The sequence below is a fragment of the Egretta garzetta genome, unplaced genomic scaffold (genome assembly GCF_000687185.1).
Source record: "Egretta garzetta isolate BGI_Z169 unplaced genomic scaffold, ASM68718v1 scaffold32, whole genome shotgun sequence".
NCBI lineage: Eukaryota > Metazoa > Chordata > Aves > Pelecaniformes > Ardeidae > Egretta > Egretta garzetta.
The window spans coordinates 1,037,940-1,060,900 of NW_009259035.1; the positions used below are offsets into that span (position 1 = coordinate 1,037,940).

General features: G+C 41.2%; 2 protein-coding genes and 1 non-coding gene across 3 annotated transcripts in view; 1 reads left to right on the forward strand and 2 right to left on the reverse strand.

The window, feature by feature from the left end:
- SH3D19 (SH3 domain containing 19) overlaps positions 1 to 15,012 on the forward strand; it is a 73,266-nt gene extending 58,254 nt beyond the window's left edge. Inside the window, 10 exon segments of the mRNA XM_035890401.1 lie at positions 1,641 to 1,905; positions 3,218 to 3,286; positions 4,618 to 4,690; positions 5,005 to 5,135; positions 7,538 to 7,596; positions 9,253 to 9,440; positions 9,697 to 9,749; positions 10,260 to 10,446; positions 11,364 to 11,461; positions 12,973 to 15,012. Coding sequence (XP_035746294.1) covers positions 1,641 to 1,905; positions 3,218 to 3,286; positions 4,618 to 4,690; positions 5,005 to 5,135; positions 7,538 to 7,596; positions 9,253 to 9,440; positions 9,697 to 9,749; positions 10,260 to 10,446; positions 11,364 to 11,461; positions 12,973 to 13,080 — 1,231 coding nt within the window. The 3' untranslated portion in view covers positions 13,081 to 15,012.
- Positions 15,013 to 19,264: 4,252 nt separating this feature from the next.
- The window catches only part of RPS3A (ribosomal protein S3A), a 7,421-nt gene continuing 3,724 nt past the window's right edge, over positions 19,265 to 22,961 (reverse strand). Inside the window, exons 2-6 of the mRNA XM_009634830.2 lie at positions 22,504 to 22,664; positions 21,135 to 21,322; positions 20,750 to 20,958; positions 19,997 to 20,106; positions 19,265 to 19,431 (exon numbers count right to left, since the gene is read on the reverse strand). Of these exons, the coding sequence (XP_009633125.2) occupies positions 19,310 to 19,431; positions 19,997 to 20,106; positions 20,750 to 20,958; positions 21,135 to 21,322; positions 22,504 to 22,664 (790 nt within the window). The 3' untranslated portion in view covers positions 19,265 to 19,309. The remainder of the gene's footprint in view (positions 19,432 to 19,996; positions 20,107 to 20,749; positions 20,959 to 21,134; positions 21,323 to 22,503; positions 22,665 to 22,961) is intronic.
- LOC118451885 lies at positions 19,706 to 19,775 on the reverse strand. The gene has a single exon (XR_004841469.1). It is a non-coding gene; the product is annotated as a small nucleolar RNA SNORD73 (small nucleolar RNA).

Below are 22,961 nucleotides of genomic sequence, written 5' to 3' on the forward strand. Positions count from 1 at the left end.
ATCTGTGGGTTTAAACACAAGAGTTTGCTCTGTTGTGCCAAGACGAGAGAATCTTTCAGTTATTAAATTTAGTCTACCAAGCATTCATTAACAGGAAGGAATATGGTTGTACCCACAAGGAAACACCTCATTATTTTTCCTTATAGGCTTGTTACTTTCCCCCATTCTGTTTAACATAACAGCATTCCTGATTCTCCCATGGGTCTCTGAAACTGCAGTAAACATTTTGTCCTTTCACCCTTCTGCTCAAGTTGATTTTTTTTTTTTGAAGTCATAGTAATTCTCTGAATTGCTTATTAGGGTTTTCTTGTTTAGTTGAGTTGCTTCACAAATGTATGGGCTGGTTTTTTTCCAGATTTAATGCAGTCTAACTTGGAATTTCCCCTTTTGTCAGTATTAAAAATACCTAGTTTAGGATGAGGCCAAGAAAAGTTGAACGAAAGTGGAAAAATTTTTTGAGATTTTAAAAAATAATCCATACTCAAATGTAATAGAGAACTCTCTTCAGGAGCATTACTAGAGCACTAATATCTTCTCAAGTGGTGGATGACACAAAATATGTCAGAAGGATACTCCAAAGATCCACTAATGCACACTTGTTGTGGTTGATAATTTTTATGGACCCTTGAGAAATTCACATGAGCAAATAATTATGCTGAATTACACTATATGAAAAAAAGAGAGACAATTGTAGGAGAAACTTGCAGTAACTGGCTGAAGATTTCCCAATAACAATCAAACAATGTTGTATTTTTGGAATAGTGGTAGTGCCAGGGTTCTTAATAACAGGAAGCCAAAGTTTTATGTACCTAATGCTTGTTTATAACAGAGGTGATTTTTAACTAGCAAATCATTGATTTGGCCACTTTCTTTGATTCTAAAAATTATGGCTCTTGTGTACTGTATAGGTAGCTTTTTTTTATCAATTCTTAGTAAGGGTGTTTTTTTAGATTTTTAATTTTTTTTTTTTTAATTACCACTGTCATGTACTAATCTGTGATTTTGGTTTCTAAACTACTGGTACACTAATGAGAGTGCGGTACCTCCAGCATTGCCAGAAAGCTTGAGTATTTTCACTGGTGTTTTATTTCTGCAGTAGACATCTGCTGCATAAAAATGGTAAATTCTGCTATTAATGCCATTGTGCAAAGTGGTGTCATATGTCATGAGCTTCAGCAGGGGCCCAAAAGCCACTTCAGGTTAGTGACATCCCAGGGAATGAGCTAAGCTGATTCCTGAAGCTAGATCAGCAGAGCTTCTCAGGGCTTTCACTAAAGCTCTCCACTAGAAGAACTCCATCCTGAGGCAACTTCAGACAAAGCTCTTTCTAAAGGTGGATTGCTGAAAGAAATCCTGCTTATGTAGTGGGCTCCTGAGAAAGCCAGCAGGCTGTTGATAAGTGAAAGTGGTAAGCAGACTTGGAAATACGTAGTCAAAGGATCTGAGGACTTGATCATCCAGTCCCAGTATCTGAAGAGTTCATGTGTTCCCAGAGAGCTTCAGATACTACACGCTCTATGGCCCAGGTCATCATGACTTGCGTTTCCTTATTGCATACGCTATAACTAGGGCTGTGGTGGAGGATGAGGTTGCAGGCTTATTAATATGCATATTTCTCTGATGTTTTGCCCAATTTTTAGGCCTGTGGATGGAAAAATTATACCTGCTCGACCTCCCCCACCTAAAGGTGTTCCTGGAAGGCCACCTCCACCAAAACTCTCCGCAGCCAAGACCTCCTCCCAGAAGGATGCTCTTTCGCGATCTACTTCTGACATCGCTCCTGATAAAAAAACCAGCAAGTTCAGACTGGGACCCAAGAGAGCAAAAAGTCAAGGCTTTAAAAATCCAGATCCAGCATTACCTCCTAGACCTAAACCAGGTCATCCTCTTTACAATAAATACATGGTAAGAGTTGAGATATTCTGTCTGAGACTGTTGTTTATAAAACGGTGCTGATTAAAATCATAGTGAAAAAGGTAGTAAGGTAGGTTACAATGATGTGGCTTTCAAACTGCATCAGCATAATCTTCCTTAGAAAATACTAATAGAGAAATCGTAATAAGTACTATAAGGTAATACTGGAGAAAGCAATATATACATGCATACACGTGTGTGTATTTTCATGTATATATGTTATATCTATCTATCTATATCTTTAATGTATAGCTTTGGGGTTTGGGGGTTCTTTTACAGTCACCAGTTCTGAATTCGATTACAGCACGTAAAATGATGCTAAATAATTGCATTTGTATATTGGTTTTCCCTGTATATGTCAAAATGCTTAAGAAAGTTGGGGAAGCATTAGAACTTAAAAAGTAGCTTACCTTGCTTAATCAAGCCTGCAAAGAGTGAGGAATGTAACATCACTTACCTTACATTTTCATCTTATTGATGCCATCCCTTTTCGTTATAAAAATGTTTCTTTTTGGTATTGCATGTGTTGTTGGGGAATATTAAATACAAATGGATCAACATTACAGATAAAAAGGAGAGAGTCTTTCCCCAGATACTTGAAACTGGTCAGCGATCAGAGCTGGTGACTGCTTGAACCAGTGCTGTTGTCAAAAAAAGCACCCACACAACCATAGCATGAACATCATCAGCATTCAGCACAAAGTGGAAGCTTTCTGTTGCCGCCTCTTTGATCTTCACTCTTGCATTTAGAGCAGGGGAGCAAGAGAGAGAGAAAAAGATGTATCTAAGTTTACAGTAGAAACAGCTTTGTGATAAAGGAAGCATGTTGCTTCCTCTCTGGTGTGGCCACACCTATTTACCTGAGAAACATGTGACATATTTTGTAGATGGGATTTTTTTTTCAGTAGCAGATCACTAGTAATTGCCTGCCCTCAAGTGTTACTGTCAGTGAAGTTTTCCTCCCAGGTTGTTTTTCCAGTGCCCTGCATGACAAATGAATATGTTCTGTGTCACAGTGTGTTGCTGAACTTCATGTACCGTATGGTATGATACCAGTTAGGTGGCTAAGACACTTAAAGTGGATGACAACACCTGGGTTTCTTGAAGTGGCAGTTTGTATCACCAGCAGTCTGTTCTGAATGCCTTCCAAAGGAGCTTCTCCTCTTCCACTGGACTCCTGAATTAGTTACCTGTAGTAGGTGGTCTGAATAGTTCCATCATCTGACCGTTTTCACTTGCAGTAGGACTTCCTCATGCTTAGAAGTGAAACAAACTTTTCCATTTGCCTCTGTTTCTGTTCAAGCAACCTGTGCCTCATGGAGTTGTCAAGGAAGATTGCCTTCCCAGGAACACTGGAGAACTGTCCTGTAAGGTAAGGCAATTTTTTTTCTGCTGATAAATATTTAATGAGCAAGACTCCTGTTGCATGAAAGTATCAAGTGCTTTAGGCTTTAGAGGTTACAGTAAGAAATGCAATAGTGGTTTATTAAATCCTTGTGAAAGTATCAAGTGCTTTAGGCTTTAGAGTAAGAAATGCAATAGTGGTTTATTAAATCCTTGTGTTTCTTTAATAAAAACAAAACAACCACCCAAACAAAAGCCAATAATGGTGATTTTCCTTATGGTACAAGACCATTCTGCTTATGGAGCAGAGCAACAGTGATTACTTGGAGTGCCAGAAGGGAGAGGAAAGTGGTAAAGTGTCTCATGGGAATCACTCCCTTGGCTGAGTATCTGAAAAGTGGGCAAAAGATAAGCGAGTAGTTTTATGAAGTGCTGTACATGATGTATCAGTGAATTGGCTTTCATATATAGACTTCAAAGTATTTCCCCTCTCTGCTTCTACACAACCTAACCTGTTTTTAGGGCATGACTGTATTAATATTAAATAGCTATTATAGTTTATAGCTATAAGCAGCCTTTTTGATTATTATCAGAAACCTACATGGCTGAAACTGTTGTCTATGAAATCTCTTGTTATCTGTTGTAATTTGTATTATTCTGGCCTTATCTTGGTCCATGTTGGACTTTTTTGGTTGAGTTTTTTTGTACGCAATGAATTACTTAGAATGTAATTCATGCACAGTGATTGTCATCAGTATGGACTAAAAATTCTTGGTGGGTGGGATAGAGAAGGCTCAGCATTTTGAATATAATTTCTCTTTATGAAGATCCCACAACAAAATTGTCATTTTCCCTCAGCGTTATCTTCCTGTAAGCAAAGGCCTAGTGGCTTGCTTACCCCTATAAAATGCTTGGCAGTTGGCAGATGTGCTGCCCCTGCTGAGTGGGCTGGGGAGAGCTGTGCTGGGGTGTTCTCTGTGAGCAAGGAGTGCCGAGCAGCAGTGCAAAATTTGGCTGCATCCCTTGCAGTCAGAGTTGCTATCAATGCTCGACTTCTGACCCACAGAGATAACTGAGGCTTTGTCTATACTGGGAAAAGTTACATGCCTTCCCTTCCTTTTACTGTCTCAAAAGTAGATTTTGGTGAAGTGCATCCTGATTTACACTGGTGAAACTCATAAAGAATTCAGACCCATAGCTGTGTGACCAATACTAACCATTGCCTCCAAAGGCAATTCTCTGATACTAGAACAACATCACGCCCAAAGTCAGAAAATTACTTTCAGAGTACATAACAGAGAATCTCTCTTAGTATCTTCCATTATTTATAAACTACTTGGATTTATTTGTTGTTGTCAGGATTCAAACCACACTCCAAAAGTTTCTGACACAAGTGCACCGCATGCTGTAGTCCTGCATGATTTTCCTGCAGGTAAGTAAATGTGAATATTCTGGAAGCTTGTTTTACTCCAAGACTTTCAAATGGGAATTTTCTTAAGAATTAGAGCTTAAAAATTATGAGGAAGTTCAGCCTGTGAGGTCTTAATGTAGGGTTGTTCAAATCCACGGGTTTAGCTATAGTTGGGCCAGTCTTTTAATTAAAGCTAACTGGTTTATCAAGTATAATTAAGACTTTCTAAAAACTCATTCTGGTCTTGTCTGTGGTATTTATATTAAGAAGGTTTTACTTAGACAAAATTGGTGAGTGTGACAACTACCATTAACTGAAATGATGCTGTCTTGCAGAGCATGCAGATGACCTGGACCTTCGTTCTGGAGACACTGTTTGTCTTTTGGAGAAAATTGATGCCGAGTGGTACAGAGGAAAATGTGGGAATCGCGCAGGGATATTTCCTTCCAGCTTTGTTAAAGTAGTTGTATGTAGGCTTTGTATACATTGCTGCATAAGATCCTATTGCATTTGCTTTCTAGTTCTATTTCGTTATAGCTCCTGTGTGTTTAACTCCATTCTGTATTTAGATAATCTCTTTTCCCTCTGGCAGCACAGAAGACATATCAGCTTATTTGTATGGTGTTAGAAAGATGCTTGATTTGGCATGACCAACTTGTGTTATGGGGATTATTTTACAGTTAATTTGAAGCCAAGTGAGAAAATCATGGCCCTTACCTGATTCTCTTTGTTAACCTGGGTAGTTTCTCAGGGTCTACAGAGCAGATTAGTTTTCACAGCTGCATGTAAGAATCAACACTCAATAAGATGGTTGCTTTTTGTGCCTCCCCCTAGCCCCCCAGCTTCTCTCACTTTCTTGTCCCTTGAACCATGCTGGAATCACCACTTTTATAGCCACGTAATGAACTAGGTCAGGTCAGCAGTTGGGCCCAATGAAAGATTTTTTTTCTTCCTAGAATATTTTTTTCCAGCTGGATCAATTTGCCTAAGTGGCTTACTAAGTGGCTGCATAAATGGTTGTGCTGGCACAGTGCAAGGAGATTGTGTTGTTGCAAATGAGCAGCTTAAAGCAATCCTGTTACTGAATGTGACACGTGACAGTAAACGGCAGGCAATAGACAGGTGCTGTTTTGGAGCCCAATCGCAATGAATTGAGTGCCACACTAGGGTTCACTGCGTCAAAAGACGGGTCAAATCTATTGCAGGCCTGAGTCTGAGGTTGAAGTCCATTTTGTGACAGTAGAAAGGGCCATTGGGCTATCCACACTAGCCATACAGACACAGAGGAATGCTAAGCTCACACCAGGATGCAGTGAAGGTGTATGGCTGGGTGTTAAAGACAGTTAAGTGTCTGTGTCGAGCTGGGGCAGCTGGCAGAGATGAGCACTGCTGCTACGTGGACAATACCAAGTATTGGGTAACCATCAGAGAGTGTAGGGTGTCTGTATAGTTTGTAATGGTGTTACTGGAGAAAAATTTAAGATTTGAGAAGTGCTGAAGAATAAAAACTAAACTTGGGGTTAGTAATAATGGAACCATGCTCGTTTCACTTTCAGGAGAAAGATTTGTTAGCTAAATTGATTAGCCGCTTCTACACAGACCAACACTTTAATTTAAAAGCTGTTGTTACTACTGATGGCTAATAGAGAAAAGATTTTATGTTAAAGCAGTGGAACGAGTATTTGGGGTCAAATTCAGCATTGATACAGACAGATACAACTTCATAAAAACTAGGGAAGATGTATTTCAAATTTCTACTTTAGTTGTAAAAGGTGGCTGCCCTTTGAATGCAAAAATCTTTTGTTTGAGCAAAATCAGAAAAAAAAAGGAAGAGTGTGGTACATGAGGCTAATTTACCGAGTGAATTCTGTTCATTCATGTCAGATTTGGTCTTGATACAAGGTCTCTATACAACACACTATAGCGTGTTTTACAGTATCAAGCTGGGTAGTAACTTAGGTCTGGACACCTAACAATAATACACGGTTATTACTTCCCATAGAACTTTCAGAGCACCACAGATACCAGCTCCTCTAGCAAGAGCACTGCAAAGATTATTTGTCCTAAAAGGCAGCCCGATTTCCTCCAGTCCTTCGCATAAGCTAATGAAATATTCTTGTTGATTTTTTATGGGAACTGGCTCGTGCAATAGTGAGCTGTAACCCAAAGCCCCTTGCCAGGGTCTCTAGGCTTTAGTCTTATACATCTCACAGATCATCCTTCGTGCCACACCAAAAGTAGAATTGAAGTCCTCTTATGATAAAGGACTTGAATGCTGTCTGTTTGATATATCCATGTATTGATTTTCTAAATTATATTTCTCCAAGTGAGATTTGAGAGATGTGTTTTTGTTTGGAGGCTAGCTGGCTACCAAAGCCCAGAAAGGATACGTGTAAACAATAATTTTGTCTGTTGTGATATATTGTGCTAGTAAATAATAGAGAGCAATTACCAATTGAAAGTTGGGAGCTAAATGCAACAACATGTAGTAGCATCCAGTCCCATATTCTGTCAATCAATCATGCCACAAGTAGAAATAGTAAACCAGCTTCATAACAGAAAACATTAAATAGTGCTCCTTGTTTGCATGAGATTGAAAAATGAGAGATCAGACATACAAAGCAGGTACGGTTGGACTCGATGATCTTAAAGGTCTTTTCCAACCAAGTGATTCTATGAAAACTGAAATCTTCATTAACATGGTCATATATCATAGCATGCCAGTGACTATAGAGCATCACATAGCAGTCATAACTGGAGCTGATGCTTAGCTGAAAAATAGATTATTTTAACCAGTTCCAAGTTTATTGTAGTTATGTTACCATGAGCTTGAAATGGAAGACTGTACTTATTTTGTTGTCTTATTAGATTGATATTCCAGAAGAAGGCAACAGGAAAAAAATACCCTGTCCATCACAATGTGTTAAGTAAGTCAGATAAATCTTACTTTCTCATGTTGATTTACTCAGAAGTAAAAAGAAAGATCGTGTTACCTGTGCTGAGGTTAATATGGTTAACAGTTTCTTCACCAAAATATATTTTTAAAATTAAGCTCTCAAAACTGAAGGTTTGTGATGTTTTTAGTAGTAGTCATATTCAGAAAAAAAAAAGCCTAAAAACTCACTTCGTGGCTTAAAAAAATTGGTAGATCACTTTATGATAAATGTTTATATAGATACAGTCCCCTTCACTCACTTTCCTTCCTCTCGCGAGCTGTATTAGGAGAGCATTTCTCATAATTTTTCATGAAATTTGGTTACAGAAACTGTGAACCAATCTGATTAACTTCAGCAGCATTGCACTCTGCTCTCTTTGCTCCTGGCCTTGTTACTTTCTTCCAGTATCCTCATACGATGTAACTTGGTAGGGCTCCTACTCCTTCAAAAGAACAAGATGGAATGGGACAGAATATGGCTCTACTGTATAGTAGAGGAATCTGTCTAACCTTAAAGCATGCAAGTATAGAGGTGAATCTAATGTTCCCCAGATCATATTATCCAATGTACTGCAAGCACTTTCATTTCTGATTTGCAAACAACTTGTGCTAACATTTGTGGGCAAGAAACAACTTTTCCTGCTATTTTTTCTCAGTTATTATAATTCATAATCATTCATTGCAGCAGTTAAAGCAAACTCAGGCAAAGGCAGGAACTAGCGTCTATGGGGTCATTCAGTTTGTTCTTCAGACAGAGCTTGGCTTGTCTAAACTGAAACTTTATTTTTAAAAGCTGTTTCTGCAACTAAGAAAGAAACAAAGTGCTAGCTCTGTCCTGAAGCTTTTGCAAAGGTATAAGTGGGGAACAGGGGGTGGGAATGAAGCTTCTTACACTGGTTGTATGCTATGATGCTATAGAAAGAATTAAAGCCTATAATCACTTTTTTTCCATCATAGTATTTCTGATAAATCAAAAATCTTAATTTCTTAGATTTATTTCAATAGTTTATTAAATCTATTTAAGTGAAGAAAAAAATTAATTTGTTTTTTCAGTATTACACCAAATTATGTAAAATCTATCATCAGATGCGTTAATGTTTCTTTCTTCAATAGATAATTTATTTCCTCATGCCTGGGGTAGATTTTACAGAATGAAGTTTGTCAAAGTAGATGAAAACTAGCATCCCCCTATGAAACCTCCATGTATTTGGGATTTGGGACAAATACACAACACCCCCACCCCCATTTGACTGCATCTAAATTGGATGCTAGCTCAAAAAAACATCAAACTCTAAACAAAAGCATATCAGGACACTTACTTGGATATGGGCAGAAATATAAAATGGACCAGATAGCCCAGAAACAAAGTGGTATTTTTGTTGTTTGGAAGAAAAATAGGGTCTTATGCAAAATACTCTAACAGCCAGGAACTGGGATGTAGGAGTTGCACCTGGCTCCTCCAGACTTCATACTCATCCTCCTCTTAAGAACCAGGGCTAGACCCCAATTTTCCACCTGTTCTATCTTCAGTGCATTCTTTCATCATTTTAATTAAAGATACCAATCCATATTTTGCACAATGCTGCCTTACTACTAAGTGGACAATAATAGTAAATAAGCAAAGTAACTTTCTCTTTTGTTTGTGCAGGGGCCCAAGATGTGTAGCACGATTTGAATATATTGGAGATCAGAAAGATGAGCTCAGTTTTTCAGAAGGTGAAACTATTATCCTTAAAGAATATGTAAATGAAGAGTGGGCCAAAGGAGAGCTCAGAGGCACATCTGGAATTTTCCCCTTGAACTTTGTGGAAGTAATTGAAGATCTGCCTGGAACAGGTATGAATATGTTTGCAAAAATCTTTAAGAACATGGTTTTGTACTGCATGTATATAGGCAGCATGTAGGAGAAAAGACCAAAAGGACAATGGATGCGGGAAGGAGGTAGACAGGGAGAAAAGACAGGTAAGGAAGGAAGAGTAGGACTTCTTAAGAAGTTATTCTTAATAATCACTTTGAATATCTAAAATCTCTATCGTCAGTAACGTTTTGAATAGTCATTGCTGCTATTCTGAGTTGTCCTTTACTTATGTAGGTACAGGAGCAGCACCGAAGAACAAGGTGGAGGTTTCTTCTTCCCTTCCTCAGGTAATAAAAATTTATAGGTGAGGGACAGAATTTACATGGCGGTTTCATAGCTTTACATAGACTTTCTATTATAATGTCACACAACTTTAACCCGAAGGTAGCACAACTCCCACAGCACACAATGCTGCGTGGTCACATCTTGAGTTCTGCCAGTTGGCTGAAACTGATGGAATTCATAGCTTCTGGCAAATTAACATAAGTAAATTTTTATCCTTTGTGCTTAAGCAAATTCTTGTTAGCTCTATTTTAAGCATTGCTGCAGTGGTCTAATTTTGAATTTATTAATCCTGTCCCCTGCTACCAATGATAAAAAGGAATGCGTCTGTGCCTAGATGAAATTCTGTGGTAATTGCTGAAATGCCATTCTAGCCTACATCTGCAGTGACACTATTGTATGAGAGAACGTCAGGACACCCGTGTTCTGTACAGCTGCTTTCACCAGTATCCATCAGCTTATGGGCTCCATTAACGCTTCTAAAATTAATGCGTTTCTTCTGTTCACTTGAATAGAACAACAGACGCTCAGCAGAGTGGTGTGAAGCACTCCATGATTTTACTGCAGAAACCAAAGACGACTTATCCTTTAAAAAGGGAGACTGCATCCAGATACTGGAGCAAGTAGATTCAGAGTGGTACAGAGGAAGACTGAATGAAAAGGAAGGGATTTTCCCAGTAGTTTTTGTTCAGACCTGCTCAGGTACAGTGCTCCTGCTGGATGGAATTCATTATTCCATGGGTTGTGACAGACAGGACAGAGTTCTGGGAGGACCCAAGTATTCCATTGCATCGACAAGCCACACACCGCCACAGTCCTTAATATCCTAAAGTTAAACTAAGCATTGAACCACCCTCTCTAATAATGGCAATATAATGCTTTATAGTAAGTAATCTGGGAGGCAATACGGATTCTGGGTCAGTTTAAAGCATGGTTTGGGCACAGGAAAAACAGCACCATTGAACTGCCTTTAGTAGGAATTGGCATACAAAAGATGGGGGGGGGAGCCAGATTCTCCCGCAGCTGAACAGAAACACTGCAGCACAGCCAAAGAGCTGGTAGAGCTGTAAATAACTGCAACTGCTGTGTCTTGGCACAGAACTATTGTAATGCCCTTGGTGAAGCAAGGAATGAATGCTGCTTGCTCTCCTCGAGCTTCTGTTTGGTTCCCCAATGAATGCAGTCAAAACCTTCACAGAGGACACAGAAAATCACATTTTTTCCCCATAGTTTTTGCAAGTAAAGCCACAAGAGAAAGTTCACAGGAAATAAATTCCACCTAACTGGCAAATAGCACCGCTTCATCTCCAAGTACAAAGAAGAAAAGACAGCTTTTATTAAATATTGCCATTGGAAAGTTCAAGTAAGTGAACTTTAAATTTAGTCCTCTTAGAAGCAGAACGATGAGAATGTGTTAGTACTGTAAAATGAACTGGTGTGAGTAGAGATTTTTATTCCATTAGGACAGTGAATTTGCTAAGTAGCAGTAGTAATAACAACATCTAGAGACCCTGTAGCACACTAGTGGGAAGAAAACACGAGGATGGCAGGCAGCTTCTCCAGAAACAGAGATTTATTTCACTCCAATCCAAATAACTTGTCTTGTCTATGTTCTGCAGCCAGGGTAGAGCTGTCACAGTCTCTAGGAGGGAAGAAAGGAAAAGCCAAAGCTCTCTATGATTTTCATGGAGAAAATGAAGATGAGCTTTCCTTCAAAGTAAGTACCTCTTAGCTCTATTTTCCAACAGGTCTTGTGCTCCTAAAGTATGCTAAAAAATAGGATTTATCTACAGTGAAAACAGGCTTCGAACAGGAAAGAACAAAGCACATAGAACAGGCTGTGCAGGTTTTGGCTGGGATAGTTAAAAATAAGACATAGGCATAGATATTAACACATTTGATAAATGGCCTTTCTAAAAAAAAAAAATTTTGTCCTTACCACTTGTTTCATATTGGCAAAATCTTCACTGAAGACATTGAAAAGAGGTCAGTAATTGCAGACTTCCTCCGACTTCTCTGATCCAGTAAAAAACTAGACAAACCAACCTCATTTTGCAGTACATTCAGTTCTTGATCAGTTGGTATGGTCAAGGGAGCCCCTTTTAACTAGAAAGACAGCATCAAGAAGGAGGATAACAGTAAGAGTGCCACTGCTACAGCAGCGGTGCCGCTAAGGGACACCTAGTACAGCAAAATCTAGAAGTTTGGCAGCATAATTACATTGCCATGGGAGAAGGGGGAGAAATTAAATAGTTGCTGGATGCCCAGGTAATATTAAGAAGCATGAACAAGAAACAGCATGCCCTTGTAGATTCAAAGTCATGATTTAGGTAACTGTGTCCTCAAAAGCAAGTTTCCAAGAAACAGCAGACTTCCACAGCAGGCCCCAAATTGTGTTTATCAGCTGGAACACACTCTTTTCTCTCTCTAAAGCTAGCAAAATGATTAGTTTCAGCATTAGCACCTTGCAGTGCTGAAAAGCTAGATGATTGTTTAAAGCAGAAAAGGGGATCAGACATACTGGAAGAAAGGCCAGGGCCATGACAGTACTTCAGGTGAAGTGTGTGGCATCATGGGATGATGGATGAAGACAGGAACAAGGATCAAGTACAGGAGCTGCAGTTTATTTTAAATGGCACTGAGCTACTTAGATGATTGCTTTCCTTTTGGGGAAAGTGAAGTTTTTAAAGGAAAGAGGAAAGATTCTAAGTGCTAGAAATATTGGGACTAAATTCTAAAAAAAAAAAAAAAACAAAAAAACAAACAAAAAAACCCACACCAAACACCAAAACACACCAACAAAAAAACCCCAAAAATCCCACCAAACCAAAAAAAAAACCAAAACAAAAAAACCCACCCCAAAACTTTGAAGCATTTGAGGAAAAGAAACTCTCATAACAGAGCAGGGAAACAGAAGTAATAAGTAAGGCAGGGGGCCTGTGAGCCAGCTCTCTAGCGTACCTGTCTACCTGGCAAGAAGTTACCCAGCAGTGCTATTTTTTCCTTCCAGAAGGTGGAGCTTTTTCAGCACAGGCAAGTATTTACCCTAAGAGAAGCTTCAGCTGGTTTTAGCCAACAATCTTGAAAAGATGTAACCAACAGAAGAGCCTGGCCACATCCTACTTCTCTTATTTGATTGATATTAATTGCTTGTGAATAACACCAGCTATGCATGCATTAAGATAGCTCAGTAAGCTGTACTGGCTCATGTTACTCCTTCTCTTACAGGCAGGTGATACAATAACAGAGCTGCAAGCTGTAGACGAGGACTGGATGAGTGGAGAGATACAAGGAAAATCTGGGATATTTCCCAAGAACTTCGTTCAGATTTTATAAACACCATGAAGCGTGGCCTCTCTTTGCACTCCCTGCATGGGGGAGAGAATGTTCCTAAAGGCACAGCAAAGACATCAAGGTGTTTTGACTATCAATGTTTTGCACTACTTTTTCTAGACAGTCATACTCGTGTCTTGAAGTCAAATAAGAAAATTCTAGTCTTTTGTGACAGTGTATGTATGTAGTCATGCTTCATAAATGCTCCGAGAGCAAATACAAGCAGGATTTTTAGCGGTTTCCAACTAGGGAAATACTGTGGTGCAACACCATTTTAACTTAAATAGCATTATAGTACTTTTACTATCTGGTATTACATTTATCATGCACAACATCTGCATAAAGTAAGTGCTTTGGGCTTCTTTAAAAACTTTTTTAAATCCAAATTTAAAAAATTGTTTTTAAGATATAATTACAGCACTCCATATGTAGATAAATTTTGATATTCAGGTTTCGTTACTGCTTGACTTCCAGATTAGCAGTAGAATCCACTTGGTTTACGACTTAGAGGATAAGGAAGATAACTGCTATTTCATAGTAGGAAAATATCAAATCTAATACTGGTAAGAGGGAAAACTCAGAAGCGAATCCCTGTGTATTCTTTTTCTATTCTTAGCCCAAGCTGCTCACACAGGAAGATCACAAAAAGAAAACTTAAGTATTTTGCCTCTTAACAAATAATGTTTAAATTGGTGTGAATCATCTTAGACCTCCCGTCCCCCAAAATCCTTTCCAGAGACAGGTTGAGGTTTTTCTACTGTTCTTCGAGCACCATTCTACCCTTCTTTCCCAGCTGAAGTTAGTTGTGACGGACAGCGTTTACTGAGCTTTCTCAGATCCCCACCATGCAGTAGCTGCACTATTCCAACTATTTGCCCCTCCACCCTCTTCCATGTAAGTGGAAAGCCAGTCTTCCCTCAGTCTGCATTTCATTCCTCACTCAAGCACTGGAACATACTTCAGTAACACTATTCCTATCCTTAACATGAAGGATATTATACAGCCTTGGGTTTAGCTTTCAGCAGACACAGGATTAGTTTTCAGTTTGTTACCACATACCAACTATACTGAGCATCATTATAAATGGTCTGTCAAGGCCTTAAGGAAAACACGCCTGGCAAGAGGTTACTTGAAGAAGCTCTAACAAAAGCATTTAGTGAAAAAGCAGCAGTGTGACCTGAACAACAAGCTAAGACAGACATGATGGAGATAGATAGCTCCACATTATAGCAACTGCTGGTAGTAAATTCCTTTTTTGCAACACTTTGCTTCTGACAAATCAGTTAGTTAAATGCATCTCGATTAACTGCTAACTTCATCAGACCAGAATAGAAAAAGTTCTGCTGCTGCCAAGTCTTTCACTGCTGACAGCATTCCATCGCTTTCATACTACGTAACAAAAAGGAACCAGTAAGCTGTTAGCAGGAGTCATTACTTCAGGGAGATGCAGGTCCCTAGGTATCAAGATACCCTTGCAAGAGCTTTCTGTGTGGGTCTGGAAGTTCAGGTTGCAAAAGGGCCAGCAGTTGAGTGGCAGATGGAGACTGGAAACTGGAATCATCATGGTTGACCTCGAGATAGTTTTGACTCAGTTGTGTGTCCACTTACAACTTCATCAATGCAAGGTCCAAGTATTACAGCTACAAAAGATGCAGGTGCATCTGAATTGGGATCTAAGCAAGCCGGTGAGGGTAGCCTTCCCTCCCCGTGCACTGCGCTTTGGTTACTATCACAGCAGGCAGAAGCAAGCTTGCAGCCAGAGCCGAGCTGAAGGGCTCCCCTGTAGCAGGGAACGGGCAGCCTGTCTCCATAGTAGACTGGAGCTTGCCTGAAGCAAGCCCGAGGAATTTGCAGCACAGACATGAGGCCCTCAGCACCGTTTTGCTCTGCAGAGTCACGGTTATGCCACAGTATGTGCAAATATACATGCAGGCCTTACCCGTCCATCTTTTTTTTCTCTAGAAGCTTCATGAACGTGAAGTGTTGTATATTTAAAATGAGCCAATACCACTCACACAACTGGGGGATGAAGATCACACACAGTTCTAATGAGACACGAACTGGATTCCTACTTTCATTGAAGGGATTAACATTATAAAAGCAGTTATAAATCATGTGCTATTCTAGAAAGGGGGAAACACAACAATTTTATACAGCTATTATTCAGTCTTACCATCCCCAACAAGCCTATCTGGAACTCCTGTGGAATCAAACTTTAATCTAAGTCCAGCTCTGAGGACAACCCTTCCCACTCCCCAAGCTCTCCTGCCAGGAGAAGCGAAAGGTTCTTGTTCTATTCCAATAAACCAGCCATGTCCTTCTAGAGGAATCCCAGGAAACAGAGATGGGTAAGATTTCCTGACTCCTACAAGCCCACTCAGCCTTTTCATCCATAAACTTGCAGTGGGTCACCCTCCTAAAGCAGGCTTCTTCCACCATGACCCGTGCCAACGCAATTCCTGAACCTCCCGTGCACACAGCAGGAGGAGAACAGAACCAAGCAAGGCCCACACCAAGGAACAGAGCATACCCAGGTCCTCCAGAGCCGTACGGCAGCATTGGGGTGGTGGATGAGGCTGAAGTCTGTGATGTTTACTTACTGTTTGTCTGGCAGTTTTCTAAGATTTTGATACAAGTCTCAAAAAGTAGAACTGATTTTTTTGTATTTTTTCCCCAATTCCCTCTTCCCCGTTTTTATAACTGTGTATTGACCAGCTGTTTTTGTAACTTCCACTGAATGTTTAAAGGCAGTGCCTGTCAGCAGCTAAGACCGCTCTGCTTTAATCATCTCCTCCCTATTAGGCAGGGCAGGAAGAGCAGCCAAGCCTATATGCGGAGCAAGGAGTGCCATCTAAAGGCTGCTTGCGTTAGTGCAGGCAGCTAAAAGCAAGCGTATTTGTTGGAACTGAAACCAGTTAAGATGCTTGGCTTTTACAGGAAGGGATTTTTTTTTTTTATGAGTTGATGCCTGACATCACCATGAAACTGCATCCAGATCATGACATAAAATCCCAAGGTGTACAGTACATCATCTGCAAAAATAAAAAAAACAACCCGAGAATGAGGGGGAACACAAATCCTAACTGCAGTGTAGTAGCAAATTTCAGCTGTGACCTTGAAATTCAGCTAGACTCCCATACATTAGTACAGTAATAAAAGCCTCATTTATCAAAACATTTTCTGTTTGACCCACCCTCTGGAAGTACCTTCAGGAAGACGTCTTTGTTCTGTGTACAACTAACAGTGTCCTAAATAAATCTTTGTTAAACCCAGTAAGTTCGTTACGGTACCTCTGTAAATTAAGAATGTATTTAACCAATAAAATTTTTTATAATGAAGTCATGATGGCATTTTTATTCTCTTGTGCTGTGCAGAGCTGAGCTCTCCACTTGACATGACAGTTTTACAGATCTCATTCTGCTTGTATATTTAACCCAACAGCAAAAAAAAAAAAAAAAACCACACCACAACCAGAAAACCACCCCACCCCCAAATAACGCCGTATCATCGCATCCCTTTATGAGTAGCCCAAACTCCTCAGAGAACCCCGATGAGCCATTCCACACATACTCGAAGCGTGCTCTGCTGATTGTTGCTATTCATACACCAGGAGCTTTTTTGTACAGAGAACACAAGATGCACAAAATTTTCTTCCTACTTACTGTTCTCCACCTGAAATAATTTTATAAAGCGTACATTTACCCGGAGCCCCTATGTGGTAACGCCTACAGTCTACTGTTCAAAAAAAAAAAAGTTTAAAAAAAACCCAAAAGCAGAACAGCATGAAAACGTAGAACAACTTCGGAAAAGCTGAAAAAGGCAAGTGCTTGCTCCTCCCCAGAGCACTCTTGCACTGCCCTTTTTGCAGCACACACTCCTTGGGCACACGGCTGGAGGGAAAAGTAACAGGGCAAAAGACAGGCGAGGTTTCAGAACCGACCCCTTAGGATTTCTAGCCCTCCTAGTCTAGAGGCAGTCCCTCAGGATTTGTTTGGTGAAATTGCTGCCAAGCAGAGAAAATCCAGCCAACACACCCCCGGTAGTAGAAAGCTCTGACAGATCTTACTGTAATGCGGGCCTCGAACATACACATACATATATATATATATACACACACACACACACACCCCTGCATTAAAACTTACTGTAGAAGGTTCAGGGACTTTCAGCCTCGCTATGCTTACCCAAAATCGTGGTTTGTTTTTCTGGCTCCAATGAAAAGTTCTCATTTTTCTTAGAGAAGTGGAATTTGTTGCAGTTCATGGCTTCGAAGATACGACTGTCTGGGGCTCCTGGAGGAGAGCGACCCCTGCCTCAGCAGCACAGGTGAAGAGAGCAAAGCAGAAGGCCAAAAGCAGCACCGCCCCCATCTCCCCTTTCAGCATCATGAAAGTTTTGAGCATGCTCTACCCTTACGCTACACAAAAAATGGAAAAAGCCGAACGAGTAGGCCTGCACTTACCTCCCAACAAAGACAGTTCCCCCATCTCCCATTTCAGCATCATGAAAGTTTTGAGCATGCCCTACCCTTACACTACACAAAAAATGGAAAAAGCCGAACAAGTAGGCCTGCACTTACCTCCCAACAAAGACAGTTACCCGAGTGTTACGTCACGGCCTGTTCTAAGTATCATCTCCCCCGTATTAAAATAGTAACCTGGAATCACAAGATGGAAACGCATCACCTGCAGTCTTCTAAATAAATTAGAAAACACCCTTCTCAATTTTGTGTATTGTTTGCTCCAAACCGGAATTATCCTAAAAAGGTGAAAATCCCTGACACCAAAGAGCACAGCCCGCCTGGGGAGCGTCGCTCCGCTTTTCCCCTCGCATCTCAGCTGCAACAGGGACATGTCCTTACTTTCCCCCCGTTCCTTGTCCCAAGCTCTTCCACAGCTGGCCGCAAGGGCTGCCACCACCATCGCGGCGACCGATAGAACCATTCAGGTCAGTACCATTTTGGTTTACAACACAAAACTTGCCAACAATTTAACAGCACAAAGCTTCGGTTTCTTGCCCCAATTCTGAAGAAAACACGCTGATAGTGCAATGTACTTCTTTTGTTTTAGCCAGAAAAACACACTCTTCAATTTTTAAGCCAGCACAAGCTGAACAAGCAAAAACACTACCAGATAACGGAAAAAGCACTCTTAAGTGAGTTGCTGAGTAGTTTAAAGAGCTTTATTTTCAGAACCATTGCCCTCTTACCATAGTTTTTTCCCCCTGAAGTGCCACAGGTTTTTCAGCTGCAATTACGGTTACCCCTCAGTTCTGACAGGGGTTAAAAAACCACATCCAGCCCTACTCCTGAGCATATTCTGCATCAAAACTAACACTGCTTCCATAACTGAAATTACAACCTAAAGATCTTTTAACACCTTTTGAATATTGGAGAGCAAATCTATCCCACAAGAAGCTGTACCAAATAAGTTACCAACAAGAAGCTTCAACATTTGAGTATGAATCATAGAATCATTTAGGTCATCGAGTCCAACCGTTAACCTAACCCTGCCATCCCACCACTAAACCATGGCCCTAAGCACCCTGTCTGCCCAGCTTTTAAATACCTCCAGGGATGGGGACTCGACCACCTCCCTGGGCAGCCCATTCCAGTGCCTGGCAACCCTTTCGGTGAAGAAGTTTTTCCTAATGTCTAGCCTAAACCTGCCCTGGCGCAACGACCCCCACCTCCCTACAGCCTCCTGTCAGGCAGCTGTAGAGGGCGATAAGGTCTCCCCCTCAGCCTCCTTTTCTCCAGGCTGAACAACCCAATGTCTCAAGTAGTCTGATAAATCCCTAACGCTCCCTTGTAATAAAAAATTCCCAAACTGTTAAGTGTCCCCGTGCAGCACCCTACTTGCCCTGTACAGCGCTCCTCTCCGAGGCATCTTCCACAAACCCAAGAGAAGCTACAGCCTCTCCATGCATCCAAGATTTCTTTTGCACAGACCAGAATTACCGGGACAAACCAGAACAGGGCATCCTTGGTATTGCACTTTCCACCTTTCAAAAAGGACAAACCACCTTCTTCTACCCATCTTGCAACATGAAAAACACATCTCCAAAACACGTATTTTTTTCCTTTTTCCCTCCCCCCCAAACCAAGGCAACAGGTTTACCATGTTAAAAACCCATCCACACATCCAGTACCGATATTGCCCGGTAGCGATACAGGCAACCAAGCATTAGTTCCGTATATTAAAACTTTTTTATTTCTGATCAGTTTTCAGTTTCAGACAGACTCTTGCACAGGTGGCTCGTATCCATCAGCGCGCTCCACTTTAGTGCCCGCCTCATCCCCAGAAGGTTTTCCAGCACCGCCACCTTCGCCGTGCAGTTCCATCAGCTTGCCCACTAAAAAGAAGCAGCATTACAAATAGTGAGAGGCGTACCTATCTGAACAGTTTTAAATCCGCGAATTGCTCATCATATACAAATGAAACCACCAGAACACTCAGTGCAGGTACAGTGACGTCCACCCCAGAAAGCTCGCGCAAGGAGATGCTGCTGCTGTAACTGACAAGAGTCGGACAAAACCAAGCAGTGAAGCAAGCAAGTGAAGACACTGCAAATTAAACGGCTTTTTTAAAAAGAGGCAAGTCAAGAACCTACTACTGCATTATACGGGAATGTCAGAAAATGGGAAAATAGAATCATTCCAAGTCATCTGGGACCGAAACATTTTGTCATCATTCATTCCCAAGCCGAAGCCTGCACCCATTCGACCGCGGTTTCAGGCAAGAACTCGAAGAGAACGATCGCCGCTCTGTCGGATGAGAAGGACAGGCCTTTTCACCACTACAGCTATGTAAGCTCATGACGCTGCTTAACACCTCTACCCAAAAGCAAATGCATTTTGAAGTAGCGGCTTCCCACATCCTCCTGTAAGAACACTACGTGTTTGCAGTAATCGACTTACGTTCAAACTTGGGCTTCTTCAGCATCTTAACCTTGCGGACATAGACGTCGTGAAGAGGGTAAATGGACTGGCACGCCTTCTCTATGTCTTTGCCAATGCTGTCTGGGATCCTGAGAAATCAGAGAGCACAGCAGTTCCAGAACGTTAAAAAGTTGTGCCCGCTTCTTTGCCAGCAACACAGGCTTAAAATAATTCTTGGGAATGCCCAATACTCTACAGAAAGTTTGCATCATCAACGCTACCTCCCACTCTGACAATTTTCTTCAAGTACATTTAGTTTCCAAGACATTTTCCATGCAACATTAGAAGGGATATAGTGGAAGTGTGCTCATCCTGAGGACAAATCTGCAATCAAACTTCAGGAAGCAAACACCACGCTTTGGGAAACTTCCTTCTACTGGAAGAACCCAGAACGTTCACGGCCCCCACTGACCTGAATTACTCTTTTAGTCTGTAGAAACATCAAAAATCTCTGGAGAGCCTGATTTTACATTAACTCTGTCCCAGCCAAAACCAGGACATACATTTATGCAAAGATGATGGCTGCTGGGAGTCAAGTATGACGCAGGGACTAAGAGAGTATTTGAAGGAAACGGCACATGAGCTTTTCCAGCACGAGAGGCACCTTGCGGGGTCTCTGCCAAACAGCAGGTGAAGCACCAGCGTCTGTTCCCTCAGTACTCGGCAACAGCTGACCAACAAACAGCTACTGAAACCGTAGGGGAGAAAAATGGAAAGGCAGCCAAAGCTTACAGCTTATTGACAACTTCTTTCAGGTCATTGGTTTGGACCTCTCGGGTCATGATTTCCATCATCTTCTTGCGAATCTGTCGAACCTGCTGATGCTGGGCATACGAGGTCTTGCGGATTTGGTTATTACGCTTCTTTGTAAAACCCACGCAGAAGAGGCGCAGTAGGTAACCATCAGTGGTTTTGACATCTACATGGGCTTCAATCATTGTCTAAAAAAGAAACGGATATTTATCATCAGCCTGTCAGACAGGTTTCTCAAAACCATGCACCTGACATCCACTAACATCCACTGATGCCACTTTAACCACCACTTTGCGATGATGCATCAGCAGTTACCTCCTTTCCTAAAGGCATGGCCACAACGCAGACCTCCCTCTTTACACACCTGCCATTTTTTGACCATGGAGCACATTTTATCCCGGGTGAGGTCCATTCCATGGAAGTTGGTCAGACAATTTTTGCCCTGAACATCCTCAGTTATCAGTTTAAATTTGCGGAAGGCCACCTCATCGTTCTGCAGATCAGCCAGACTCACTTCAAATACACGACCCTTCAGTCCATCAGAGGCAATTTCTGTATTATGAAACAAAACAAAACACCTTTCGTTAACATTAGAACAGTATCATTCAAGTCCCATACCAAACTCCCACTTGATGTTTTCTAACAGTAGGTGATGCCACTAGCTTCACAGCTCTGAAGTTTGTACGCATCTTGAGCAATATCCAATCAACTCATAGAACCAGATACCATACTTTGTTAATTTTGGTGAGGAACCTCTTAAGAGAATTATATCAGATGCTAAATACAAATACCAGTATACTGCGGATTCCAGCATACATAATAGGGTTTTTTAGAAGTGGAAGGGGTTACAAAGTATTTGGAAGGTGTGAACAATAAAAAAAAAGATAAAACATAGAAAGCCACAGGTGCTCAGCTGAGATAAAGCAGCAAGGAACACCTAAGTACAGTCATTTCACAGCTCTACCTCCCAACAGCTAACCATTTTAATGCTGGCTGACTCATACTTGGTTTACAGCGACCCTTATTTTACTTGTTTCACATGTATACAGTTCAAAATAACGATCACATTCCTAACTGTAAGTGCAACCAGAACAGCCTAATGCAACTATTTAGCCATTCTACACAGCTAAACTTGCAAAAATAGTTACCTCTACCCAGATCACCCTGCATTCCTAACAGAGGCTTCCTTTTCCTATATAGATAGGAAAAAACTTAATATAGAAAACCCTTTACCACTCAGTGGTACAGCTACATATGCTCCCATTAGGCTAGCGATTCTGGCTCTTGAGAGATCTCTCTTTACCCGAGTTTCACATTTCAGTCCCTCCTAATGCGATGGTCTTTATGATCCTATTATGACCACAGCCCCCCTATCCCCCTCTCTGATAATGACTCCTTAATTCCTAAACTTTCCTCAAATCCGTCAGGTTGCCACAACAGCAGGTCGTTAGCAACTTCAGGCATGTCCTGCCGTATCATATCCACGGTTCGGTACTCTTGTACGAAGGAGGACCACACCACATTAACTTCCCCTGCACCTAAGCTCACTGGTTTAAGTAACTGTCTACTTCAGAAAACTCACTCAAATGAGTTTTTTTTTTTTTGAGCGTCCAGGTTCATAATAATATTATGATCAAAACCCATTTGTCAGCAGTTCTTTAACCGAGTCTCCTTTGGAGCTAGCACATGGAACAAACGCACCTCCCTCTACTGCATAAAACCCCACTACTCACTAGTTCCTTGAGTCCTGGTGACAAGTGTCTTCCCGATGTTTCGGATATTAAACATTGCTGGTGCTTTGACATCATACCAGTCCTTTTTGGAGAAAGGATCAACCCTTAATTTAAATAAAGCAGAAAAGATTTTTTTTTTTTTTACACTAATTTTCTCAGGTTAAACCAAGCCAAACATGAACTTCCTCCCCCTATGCTTTGCGAGATTGAAGTGCAAACAGTTTTTCTACCGAGTTTAACGTGGCCAGGCTGGTACATACGTGAATGCAGACAGTTAATGTTACCCGCAGCAGTGAGGCAGGCATTCGTTTCATTTTAGTTCAGAAGAAGGGAGACCGATGGCAGGGACGCCGGGCAGCAGACATGGCGGTACAGCCCCACAGGGCCGCGGCCGGCGCTGCGGAGCGGTACCAGCGGCGCGCTCCCCCACGAACACCCCGTTCCATCTCCCGGCTCCC